Source organism: Platichthys flesus, chromosome 6 (assembly GCF_949316205.1).
Source record: "Platichthys flesus chromosome 6, fPlaFle2.1, whole genome shotgun sequence".
NCBI lineage: Eukaryota > Metazoa > Chordata > Actinopteri > Pleuronectiformes > Pleuronectidae > Platichthys > Platichthys flesus.
This window is the reverse complement of record NC_084950.1, coordinates 11,000,425-11,014,061: the sequence shown is the minus strand read 5'-3', so window position 1 is coordinate 11,014,061 and position 13,637 is coordinate 11,000,425. Positions and strand designations below refer to the sequence as shown.

The 13,637-nt window shown below is 42.0% G+C and overlaps 1 protein-coding gene across 1 annotated transcript in view; it reads right to left on the bottom strand.

Moving 5' to 3' along the window:
* LOC133955608 (voltage-dependent calcium channel subunit alpha-2/delta-1) overlaps positions 1 to 13,637 on the bottom strand; it is a 60,045-nt gene that overhangs the window by 45,185 nt on the left and 1,223 nt on the right. The window contains exons 2-3 of the mRNA XM_062390530.1: positions 7,265 to 7,346; positions 6,946 to 7,062 (exon numbers count right to left, since the gene is read on the bottom strand). Of these exons, the coding sequence (XP_062246514.1) occupies positions 6,946 to 7,062; positions 7,265 to 7,346 (199 nt within the window). The remainder of the gene's footprint in view (positions 1 to 6,945; positions 7,063 to 7,264; positions 7,347 to 13,637) is intronic.

Sequence of the window (13,637 nt, the reverse complement as noted above, 5' to 3'; positions counted from 1 at the left end):
TATATTGACTTTTATATTGTTATAACAAAGTTTGCAAAGCCAGGATGAAAACACATTTTAGTTTAATGCTTTTTGGTGATAATGCAGTTATAAATGGCGGTAATCCAAACTATTGTTTTAAGAAGCCACCATATGAATAGCATCACTTTTTAAGATGATATGTCAAACTTGCTTGCACACTCATCCAGCAGCAGAACGACATTAACATTCATTTTAGTGTCTTTCCTTGGCCACATGGCAAATGGTAATTCTTCTGCGACCTCAGTGTTTGATCTCCTGAGGGAAATATCTTATTCTTTAGTAGCTGAAATACTTGTTGTTCACCAGATCACATAGGAGGTGCTAGGTCGTCACGCTTGGAGAAGCGTTAGGTAAATCATAAATACATATATTTGGCAAGAGGTGGATTAGCAACGGTCACCAGCGTAATGCATGGAGGACATTCCTTTTTTACCATTTATACTCACATTTACATTCCACATTGTGGTTAAGAAACACCATCTCAAACTGGTGCTAGGCCGAACCTCTAGTTATCTTCTCACATGTCAATTACTGTAATTATGACAAAATATTGATGGGAAAATGCACATTGTCACATTCTATTAGAGTCGAAGATCATTATTAGATATTGAAATATATATATACAGTAAAGGTATTTAAATGTAACCATGCATTAACACTTGTCCCTGGCCTATAAGTCTTGTCAGACTTCCCCATCTGAACTGCTCACTCCCAATCTCTCTCTCTCTTTCTGTCTACAACACACAGACACACAAACGCACACACACACACAAACACACACAAACACACACAGAGGAACGGCATCACACAGACAGAGACACATGCAGACACCACTTGTCTGTTTAGTATGATCAGCACAGAGCGGAGATGGGAGGTTGAGTAACATCTGCTCGGGAGACAGAAACATCTCTGATCATATCATATCCTCTGCTCATTACTGCCTTATACGTTGGCACACACACACACACACACACACATACACACACACACACAGGCACCCATGCCCATGAAAACATCATAAAGTCACTTCTTGTGCTCCCTATTATAGTCCTGTGAGAGCAGGCAACAGATTAATAAAAATATGGTCCAACACCTGGTCTACAAAGACTCGTGAAACACTTAACACACACCTCTGAAGAAGAGAAAATGACAACTTGGGTGTTGAGCATCACATATTGAACCTAAAGACAATAACAACATAAAAATAACCACAGGAGGATTCACTGCAGTTGCTTTCATGGTTACAGTTTGAAATTGTATATTTTACAATAAAGAGAACGTTTTCTGACAAGAACATCAGTTAAATTGGAAAAACCTTGCAAATATGTTTGCTTTTTAGTAAGATGGAGTATTAGTGCTACTGAAAGAAAAAATATATATCTAACACTCTGTGAAGTCGTAGAAATACCAGAATAAAGCTGTGATCTCAGTAAAAAAAACGTTGTATATTAAGAGATCAAATTCATAATAATAAACAATGGCTCTAATATTACGAGAAAAACTGGCTTAATTTATCAAAAATAAACATTATAAAATACAATTCTATTATTGTAATATTATGAATTTTTTCTCATTAAGTTACAACTTTACTTTTCCAATATCACGGCTTTCCTCTCAATAAAGAATTTCAATTTGGCCTTAATGAACCATTGAGATGGAAACATGGAGACACGACCGGCTAGCTGTCACTCCAAGGTGACATCATGAATGTAAATGCCATGCTACAAAGAATAGAAATATTAATATTAATAAAAAACAGATAACTCACTTAAACCGGAGCTGTTTACATGAAAGTCTTGATGGAGCTGGGGAATCAGCTCATGTTGTTAGTGAAAATGAAGGTTGAACATCTAGTATTCATATTAAGTGTGATCAATTTGTCAATATTAAAATGCTTAAAAGGTTGCAGTGGCATCATCTGTTATAGCAACAAATTTAATAGAAGATTTAATGGCACTTATTACTGACAACTGTTGTTTAGAACATCTTTTATGTGATAACAAGCTCTTACCCCATCCAGTAAGATTATGCTCATAAACATTTTTACATGCTGCGGTTTAATAATATCATGGCTTGATATGTGTGTCTGATACATGTGCTTTACAAGCTACCACTGAATAAACCATATACTTTACTGGGAATGATGAGACCTTGAATCTACCTTAGTAAAGTGATAATGACAGAATCAGTTGTTGCCTTGAGAGATGCAACTTATAAAATAGTATAATGAACAAAGAGTGTCTATGTCACTACTGAGAAATACCCTATAGTGGCTAAATGGATATATAGCACTTTTCAATTGGACCACTCAGAGCACTTTACAGTAAGAAGGAGCCAAAATAAAGGCTTCAGTGTGTTGCTCAAGGACACACGGGCACACAGGTGGAGCTGCATATTGAACCAGAAACCTTACGATCACTAGATAAACACTCCTGAAACTGTGCTTGTGATTGACAGTGCCTCCACAGAAATGACAGAAATCCAACATCGATTTTCTTTTACTAAATGCATCACTTAGAGACGGAGAGCTTCAGTGGATGTATTTTGTATTTAGCCATATAATGAAGTGAGTGTTTGGAACAAGATGATTTCATGCAAAACCGAGCAATGAATTCTGACATTGTACAAATGTAATAGCAATAACTGCCAAAGTCTCTGAGGCTGATTCTGTTTGATAACTCTAATAATTGCTGTAATTTGTGTTATCATACAGAGATGATTTCATCCATTAAAATGTTCTTACTTCATATAATAAAGCATCAGGAGCGCTCACTCATCGTTTCAGTATTTTTTAATAATGGATGTAGGTTGCATCATGACGCAATCATGATGCCAGAACTGAAAACAGAGGACACACACACACACACACACAGACAGAGACACGCACAGACATGCACATACATTATTTTCCAGGAGACTTACAATTACCATTTTCCGCTATGTGCTGAGCCACGACCAAAACCCTGACATTAACCCAAAACTAAACCTGACCACCGACCAAAAGAAAAACAAAATATCCTTTCCTCCAAATGGAGACACTTTTGTCTGCAATTGGAAAAGCTGTACCCACTTGAATAGATTTAGCCTGAAAGTTGTCCCTGAAGGTAGCCTATACCACACACACACACACACACACACTAATAGAGAGTCATGGGCCACCTGTGTCCAGTAGAGTTTTAGCGGTGTTGGCTGAGGTATTACTCTAAGTAATGTTGTTGCCCAGCTCATTAGTCACTGAGCTCTTCACCTCAGAATGGAACTGCACACACAACCCAAAGTGCAGACACACAAACACACAAAGTGGTGTGGGAGCCCATTTGAATGTCTGTCTTCAGAGTTTTATCAGATAGCCTTTACCTTAACAGCATCAATTATTAGGTTTCTAATTACAGTGTTTGCAGACAGCAAGGCAGCGAGCGAGCAGGCATGGGAGGAGGGGGGAGGGAGGAGGGGCTGCGGGGGAAATACTTGGATCTGGCTTCGGGCACAACACTTTCAATATATGGTCAACTGCTTGTGACAAACATTTTCAGATCTCTCTCCCCTGCTCTTGCCCCTTTTTAGGAGTAAAGTAAATAGGTCTATATTAGTGTACGTTATTTGACTATGGATGTTCAATGTCTACTGTCACCTCCTATTCCTATTCCGCCGACAATGGAAACTTAAGTCAGTCTAATATTAACCTGAATATAGACAAAGGGCCTCTGGAAATCCACAGTATGTGATCTGAGTTGACAGATAGAAATGTGATCGGAGAATCGGACAGGACAAGACACTCGGGGAAATGGGCTCTATTGTAGGGAGGTAAAATATGATACATATACACATAAAACACAGGGGGTATATGTAAATAAACGGAGCAATAAATGACAAAGCACCTCCCAACTCTTTTAGCAGAAACTCACATCTCGACAACCATTTGATCACAACAATGACAAAGGCAGCTGATTGTCCATTTCGGGGTTCTGGGTACTGAGTCGAGCTTCACCAAAATTTTGGATAAACAGGTGAACAGCCCTTTGTGCAGCAGCGGTGGCGCGGCATTATGGATCCAGCGGTCAGTCTTCTCTTGCCGCAGCCTAGTTACTGCAGGTCACTTTTGCTGTTTCAGGAAAGAAAGCTCCAACCAGCATCACCACAGGCCAAGCAAACAACCCGTTCCAGACAAGCTAATTTACAACACACACTGCTCTATAGTAAATCAAAAAAGAAGGCAGCTCAATCTGAGAGGGGAACAGGGGAAGAGGCTGAAGCCCTTATAGCCGCTTTGTGGGCACTTCTCCCGGTAGTTGCTTATGTTTGTGTGTGAGTGTTCCCCACTGAGATCAAGCCTCGCTTTACGTTGTGAAACCTTTGATAAAGCAATCTCTCCCAACAGTGTGACGCCTAGTACTCGTTAATAATGCATGCTACACTCTGCTGCACACTGATTTAAGGAAGCGAGCGTAGACACACACGTGTGTCACACACCTGTGGCTGCGTAAACTGTGGCCTTTCAAAGGTCATCCATCACACAGAGGAGGAGATCAGAGACGGGGGGGGGATGAGAGAGAGGATGGGGCTTTTGAAGGCGGTTGACAACTGAGTGGTGTCTTGGGCTGTAGCCAATTAAAATGACATTGAGAATCACTCCGAGCCATATGTCGAAGGCAATGAACAAGCATGGCGAGCAAAAATAAGCTTAAAGTGAAACCTTCTCTGCTGGTAAGTATATACATATACCAGTTCTGATTTGCATGTGGGTTCCAGCTCCCCAACGACCTTTAAAGGATCAGTGGGATTTGCATTTCCTCTCACTGTGGTTTAGTCAAGAAGCTCTAGAAAGACACGCTGCAACCGATCTATTACCTTCTGACTTCTCACACCTCATCTCATCTGCCCTCATTGCACCATCCAACGCTCGCATCTATCCTTTGCTCATCAGTCCATTAATGCACACATCCATCATGTATGTTCGTTCTTCCCTCCTTTCATATCCTCCATTCATCCATTTATCTCCCCGTTCATACTTCTCAGAAAAGAGGATCCAATATCAGCGTGCCTTGAGGTGACTCGTGGGAGAGGATGAGACGCAATAAACAGTAAGAAGTGATCGATGTCCGGCGGTGGGATGGCACAAGGGCCAGCCGACCCCCCACCCGCCCACCACCTATAGCGTTAACACCCACATACAAACACACACTTACAAAGCCCGACCTCACAGCTAAATTGTTCTCCTATCAGCCTGCACTGGAGCGTTTTTTTATCCTCGCTGCTCAAGCATCTCATGGCACCAGTGTTCGGAAAAATGATAAGGCCACCAGGGTGTTTACTTAACATACAAAAGACAGACACTTGGCAGGAGATGTGTTTATGAACGTTCATAAATACTCCCTCTCCATTCCTAATAAGACAACAATAACGAGACCTTATAAAGGCAAAGTAAAGGGGTGCTGTGACCCAACTCCCTCTGAATCTATAAAAAGAGTTCAGTCGGCTAATATAAATGAGCTTCTCTGACCCATTTATGTATAAAAAAAAAAGGAAGATGGGGGAAGAGAGAGCCTCCCCAGGGTCGAAGCTCTCATCATCACACACAAAACAAGGTCCCTGCTCTCTACTCATGTAGTGTAAAGGCTGCAGTTGGTTTTGCATAGGAGGTATATCATCTATAAAATGCTATTACAGTTATAAGTGAGTAGATCACCTCACTACTACTTATATAAAGTTGCTGTTGCATTGTTGTTGTTGCCTCCAGTGAGTTATGACTGTCTTTAAAATATAATTAGGGTTCAATGTGGCCTCAAGGGAGATAGTATATATGATTAATATATGGTCATTCTCATGATGTTTGCTCATATGAACTTTAAATATTTAATCAGCTGAACCTCATGCTATATGTGAATGTAGCAAATATTATCATATGTGGGGTTGTAAATTAATCTAATTGTAAAGTATAAAAGTACATGCTAAATATTTTAAGTATACATTTAATCTTAGCACTTAGTACTTCTTCAACACTAAACTATAAAGATGACTTCAGACATGAACTCCATAATTGGTTCCCAACATTCTCCAGAGCCTTGAACGCACTAAGAATGCAGCTGGAGTTTGTCTGAGTCAGACAAGTTCACAACAACAGGAAAATCAAGCCTGCATATAATTCATGCAGGAGGAAGGGGATACATATTCTTATCTTATTTGGCCTTTACTTCATGTTTGTTACCTGTTTTTCATCCTGAGATATTTTATATATTTTTTGTGTTTTGCATCATCAACTCCTGCTGTGACTTCTCCAGATAATTCTCTCACTCAGACATTATCCGGATTCCAACCAGGAGGGTGGCAGGAAGAGGGGGATGTCTGCAGCAACTGACACAGACATTCTCACACACAGCCCCTTCGGATAATTTGGGATTATCCGGAGTTAAGTGCATGTCTGAAAGCAGGTTAAGATGTATTGTACTCTGCAGCTAAAGCCCTCAGTGTCTGGCTTGTGATTCAATATAATGTCCTTTGTTGGAGTCAAACCTTAAACAATAGTGTTTCCTGTGGAAAGTTTGGACATTTACAGCTCCTTTCTTGGGGTTCACCATTGCCAGCTGAACACACCAATCAATAGAGCAAAATCAAGTTATAAACAAAGTGTCAGCAGAGATTCTCATGTAACTCAAGAGTATAAATCTTTCCCATCTCAATATTGGGGATGCTGTTGCTAGCTTTAGTATAATCATGATTAAATGTCAACATGTCACAGATACCTACAGCACTTTATTACATCTTCGGAGTTTTCCCCACACACACTTTGGTTATTGAGTATACAGACTCAAGGCTATGACACGAACGGATGGAAAAACTTCTCTCTGTCGTAACAAATATCTCTTCCTGCTCAACTTTCAGACCAACAAAGTGACAGCTGGTTCCTCTGAGTGGGACGAGTCCTACCTTCAAGGCAGCGGACCTCTTCCGCAGCAGCTGCTCTATGTTCCTGGCAGCTCTGGCCACCAGCTCCTCTGCGTCGTTTTGCTCCACAGAGTACAGGTGCTGGTTTCTCCGAAAAATCTAGACAGACACATGGATGAGAGATGGTGTGAAAAACACATGCACATGATTTGTGTTTCTTTTGAAAAAAAAACCGTTTTGACAAATTCTTACAAATTAATGACTTTAAAAGGGAGCAGCCCAATTCCCATTCCAACTGCATTTTCAAACCAGTGTTGGATTTGGATAATGCATGCGTGTCTATGGTTCTAGGTGTTTCTACCTGTGTGAGGCTCATCCCGCCTGTGGCCGTGTCTGCCAGGGTCACAAGCTCCTTCTGCATCTGATCCACCCATTCTTTAATCCTACGGGACAGAGCAACGCACACGAGGAATCAGATGCAAGCAGACGACACATCGCACACATTTCACGTTGTAATTAGACTGTCAATCAACCTTTCTCACGTCTACCTTCTAACAAGAACCGTCCGGCTGCACGGCTTCAAAACAAACAGGGCCAAAGGGAATCACTCTAATAGGTCAGGCAAGGTGTCAACCAATCACACGCGCATCACCGGGAACAAATACAACGCCATCTCATCCAACACGTGTCACTGGGTGTCAACCAATACGATTACTTTGTGGGAGTTCAAGCGCGGTGTCAACCAATCGCACACGTGTCAGCCGGCGCGCGGTGGCCAGAGATGGCGATGTGAGTGGACAGGTGAGAGGCAGGAGGTGGCCTGGACCGGTGTACTGCTCTGTGTATCAAAGAGCTCCAGGGACATGAGGGCCAGCCTGCTGGTGCACACATTGGATTATACCTCCCTTTCATCCGCGTCCAATCATCTTGTCAAAGCACAGTGAGCTCACATGCATTATTATATACTGACGAAGTCCATCCCTCCTTGAACACAGTGGTAGTGGATAGAGAGAAGGTGGGAGAGGAGAATGACAAAGACCCAACACCGTGTGCATTAAGTGGAACCCTGAAGAATCAGACTTATAAATGGGGTCCACCTGGTATGAGGGGCTTGCAGTAACAAAATACTTTGTGCATGTCGGTGCATAAATTCCCCATATAGTCTGCATCAGTGCACACACATACACACAGAAACAGAGTCACATTAATATTGTATGAGAATAATAACAGGTTTGTATGGGATACAGATACTGCTCTGTATTCACAATAACACAGACCCAGCCATGACCTCCCCCTAATGGCGGATAGAAAAATTATAGTCCCACATATACACGGTGGAATAAATAGACACGTATACCCAGAAAATGTTCCCCGGGAAGCGCAGCAGTGAAATGAAAGTCTGGCAAGTTGCAGTATTTGTGCAAAACCTCTCCTCTGATGCTCGGCTCGGTTGAGGGAGCTGGAAAGATGCAGACGAAAAGTGGGCATTACGGAAGATCAAGAAGACGGTGAAGAAATGGGAAATGGGCATCAGGGACACAAAATCCACAGCGGATGAGGTGAATTCAAAGTAAGAACAATAGCGAAAGGAAGATGAGACTGTTAGCACGAGAGACAGACGGAGACGACACCAGAGGGGATATAACACAGTTTGCAACTGTTTAGGAAAAAAAGAGTTTGTGGGGTTTGTTGGGTCAGGCTCGAATTCAGCTGCTGTCCCATAATTCCCAAGGCCAGATGCTTTAGAGATTGTGGAAAACACGACTGACTGAGGCTTGGTAGAACATTTCGAATTTTTGAAACAAATTTACATAGATGTCAGATTGATTCAGTCAACAGTCCTAAAGGTAGACTCCTTGTTTACCTGCCAACCATTGCAGCAGTATCAGTAGAACCTGATGGGGAGGGGGGGGGGGGGCACTGGGCAGATAACAACCTTAAATGAAGCATGAGATCTGCTCTTCTGTCTTTTTATCCAGTTGTACAACATTTGAGCAACGCTTGCGGAGAATATTGCCCCGATGATAAAATACTTTTAACATTGATACCGACAGCGCGTAATGTGTTAGAGTCTTATTTGTACTGTGCACTCATATTCACAATCAGGTTTATTTTTCTGATACGTTTCATAGCAGAATTTATACCTTAGGCTTATTCTGTCTGCTTTTGCTTTTCAGTTGGCTTACAATGTAAATCCAATGTACATTTGAGAGCAGCACACCCAGTCAGATTCCCAGTATGTTAACATATTTGGTGGATGAATCAAAGTCTTTATGAGCATTTCTACATGATGACGTAATGAGAAGCTGCTTTTCCTCTTTTCCCCTCAGCTCACCTCTCGTTCAATCTGTTCTCCCATCTCGTCCTTATCCATTCTCTGTTCAACCCTTGTCCACAAATCTACTAACAGCTGATTGTATGGGATTTTAGCCTGAAGCATTGACACGTCAATGGGTGTATGTGTGTGTCTCTGTGTGTGTGTGTGTGTGTGTGTGTGTGTGTGTGTGTGTGTGTGTGTGTGTGTGTGTGTGTGTGTGTGTGTGTGTGTGTGTGTGCGTATGTCTGTGTGTGTGTCACTTGCTTGACATTCAGAGAAGCAGAGGGTCATCTCTCCAGAGTTCAGATTCTGTGAAATCTAAGGCTATTACAAATGGATGAGTCAACCCAGACGATGCAAGTGTGCATGTCCAATATGGATGACATGGACTTTTCTTCAGTGTTTTCTCTTAACACCACATTCGACACCAGCATCGGCACTTATCACCAAAACCTCCCAAATCTTGTTTGTCTTCTACGTGCATGGTATCTCTTCTTCATCCTGTTACCACCTGGCTCAAGGCTGGGAACAAAAAGGGAGATCCACACACAGAGCTTTAAATCAAATAGAATTTATTTTACTGAGACAAAAGGGTTAGGGCATTTTCAGTCCCTTTTACATGCCGTATATTCAATTGATACGGCTGTAGGAAAAGACACCAATGCATAAGTCTTTGATTTGGGTTTTGGAGTGAGTGGATTAAAGGTTAGGGGATTATGGTCAGTGTACACCACTAAAGGTCTTACTCCACCCCCCACATAAACCTCAAAGTGTTTTATGCCCAGATGAGTGCAAGTGCTTCTTTTTCAATAATTGAGTAGTTCAGCTGGTGTGAATTGAACTTTTTAGAGAAGAAACTCACGTGGCAGTCAACACCGCTTTCGTTAGTCTGCATCAGCACAGCACCAGCTCCCACCGTACTAGCATCAGTATACAGCACGAATGGCTGGTCCATCTGTGGGGCTGCAAGGACAGGGGCAGAGCACAACAACATCTTGGCAGACTCAAAAGCTTCCTGACAAGCGAGAGACCACTCAAACTTAACCTTTGGGCTAGGAAGAGAAGTGAGAGGGGCAACCACTGTGGAAAAGTCTCTACAAAACCCACGATAGTACCCCATCATACCCAAGAAACGAGAGAGCTCTTTCTTGGTTGCCGGAACCGGAAACTGATCAACTGCCAATACTTTTGCTCTTACGGCCAACTACTTTTCCCAGGTATGTTACTGTTGCCTTAGCAAACTCACATTTGGCCAGATTAATGGTCAGACGAGCCCAGGTCAGACGGTCAAACAGGGCCTGAATGCGCTGAAGATGATTCTCCCAGGTGTCACTGTAAATCACCACGTCATCCAAATACACAGCGCAGCCAAACAATCCTGACACCACCTTGTTCATTAGGCGCTGAAAGGTGGCTGGGGCATTTCGTAACCCAAATGGCATGACGGTATATGAATACAAACCACTGGATGTAATGAAGGAGGCAATCTCCATAGCTCTGGAAGTTAAAAGAACCTGCCAGTAGCCTTTAAGTAGGTCAAACTTACTGACAAACTTAGCAGAGCCAACCTGGTCCACACAGTCCTCCATACGTGGTAGTGGAAAAGAGTCTGGCTTGGTCACCTGATTCACCTTTCGGAGATCCGTACATGGTCTAAACGTACCATCTGGCTTCTTTACAAGTAAGCATGGGGAAGACCAACTAGATGCACATGGCTCAGCAATGTTATTCTCCAGCATATATTTGACCTCAGCTTTTAAATGCTCTCTTTTATCTGGAGACATACGATAAAAGCGTTGTCTGACTGGCTGGGCTTCTCCCACGTCAATATCATGCTCAAGAAGATGAGTACGAGAAGGTGTATCTGCAAACAGGCAGGGATAACCTTTAATAACATTCACCAACTCTGTTCGCTTTGGTTCAGGTAAATGATTCAATATTACATCAAGATTGGAAAGTGACGCCCTTTCAACATTCCATCATCTGGTGTATAACACTCTTCCTCCAATTCCCCTCTTGGATCAAGAGGTGGAGCTGAAGGACCCACTGGAATCGCGGCAGCAACAGATGAAACCGACAACTCAGTGCCTATCACAGGGGAGCAAGAAAAGTAGGGTTTTAACAAATTAATGTGACACAACTGCACCGACTTCTTCCGGTCAGGGGTCGAGATTAAATAATTAAGGTCAGATACTTCAAATATTTGTGTTCTTTTTGTTTTGTATCCTCATGTTGGTTCACTCTGAAATGTCCACATTTTACCAAGGGCCTTGAAGGACCAGTTCAGGAAAATGTTTGCAGCCCTTTGAAATGTTTTCAGGAAAACTTCTGGACTTCAAAGGATGTCTGAAAGCATCTTGTATGTGTGTGAGGGCAAATATCAAACACTGAGTCAAATATTGCTCTAAAGTGCTCACTCGCTTAATTTCATACAGTAAATGACCATAAAATAGATAGTTATGCTCCTCACCAAAGTCCATTGCACTATTCACAAATTTCTTTACTAAATAGCCATTAAACAACCATATGTAGAGTATTATCCAAGGACATAGAAAAGCAATGAAGTCCTCATCATTAAATCACGCCTTGCCAAACATCCTTTGAGGTCCCGACCTGGTTTAGTGGCAACGCTTCATAAACACCATGAGGTGAGTCCTGCTGTCGGTGAGCCCACGGTTGATGTATATTAAGTTGCATCATCACATGCAATCGTGACTCACGCTGCTCATTTTAGCTCTTTTTTGATTCCAACACAAATTAAGTCGAGGGCAGGGCTTGTTATCTCCCCATCTGCCACACTGTTTTTCACACGCTTATATTGTAAACTTGTATCAATGATTAAAATAACAATTGTGATGATTCAGACACTTTTTTCTAAAGTTATGAAGTCAATGTTGCTGTGCTGAAGCTGCAAAATGTTTCTGCTCTGGTTGCTAGGCTTTGATTACTGCAGCCTCTGGTACCACACTGGGTAATTAAATACACACACACACACACACACACCCACACACACACACACCACACACAAATGGCAACTGGGTCAGACACTGCCCTACATTGTTTTTTCAGACACAGGAAGAGCAAAGGAGAGAAAAACAGAAAGACAATACAAGAGACGATACAAGAACGAAAGAGAAAGAAAAAATACAGATGTGGTTGAGGTATCATTACTGTGGAGCTCAACAAAGTAATGAGCTGGCCCACAGTGTGCTCCTCGATGGGAGGCTTCGTTAAACTGGTAATTACAGAGACAGAGGCAGAGACAGACGGGGTCCAGTGTGGACACGATGGGGCATGGAAACACCAACAGTGATGCACCCAAACCACCCATGGTGCTCCGCTTAAAGCTCCCTTGTTTTCATTAATGCCCAAGTGGCCATTCCATCCCTTTCCAGTGTGGCTAAAGTTCTGCCTTGATGTGAAGAGGATGGTTTCTTGTCTCATACAAAAAGTTTAGTGCCCTGAGTATCTACGGCTTCAGTAGATATTTAGGCAGTTTCACGCCTGAAAGTCGGGACCATAGTCCGAATGAAAATTCTTGTCTTTGTTACAGTGTTTACATTTAAGTCAGTTTTTTTTTTCAAAACACAGAATGTTTCATGATCTGCTTTTGTCCTGTCATCAAAACCTACGTGGGCGGCATGCGTTTGATGTCACGCAAACTTTTTTGAATTAAGTGCAGAGATTTTTCTTTTTTCTGTTTTAAAGGGAGAATGAACCGGTTGACTCCCTTAATATCTTTGCCACTATAAAGTCATTAGTTATTACTACCAGCACAATGAACGTCCTTGTCGTTAAAACATATCGACAGATGTGTAATCTACAAGTAATCCTATGAGTCGCTTCCGCTTTCTTATTATTATTATTTTATTGTGCAATGCTGTCTCAACTCACTGCAACTGGTCAGAAATGTCAAACTATCCAATTTTATACTGCAAATCAAACACAGCCAAGTTTGATCGGGACCAAGACCCCCTCTCCTGTCCGATGGTCCAGCCCGCGGTCCGAGGAACTGGTTATTTTGGTTTTCTCAGATTTAATTGTAAGATGATGATCCAGGCGATAGATTTCCTTCTGCTGAGGACTGAAAGTAGGAGCCCTCCATATTCTGTCTACGTCTAATGGAAATTGAATTTAGCAACCAGAACCAAGAAAGGACATGGAAATATGAAGATAGTGACTCTATCTCATTTGCACTTGTCGCTTATATATTTTATTTTTGAACGTATCTGATTTTGTATTGAGCACCTAAAGAACTGGCCTTACACTCGTATTCACTCACGCCCTATATACATATAGATTTAGTAGAAGGGGGCTGCACAATTTCAGATGTTATTTGCCATCACTAATGACGTGTTAACCAAAGGGTGCAGAGAACATACGTAAAGTATATATCAGCATATTTCTATAACTGCAG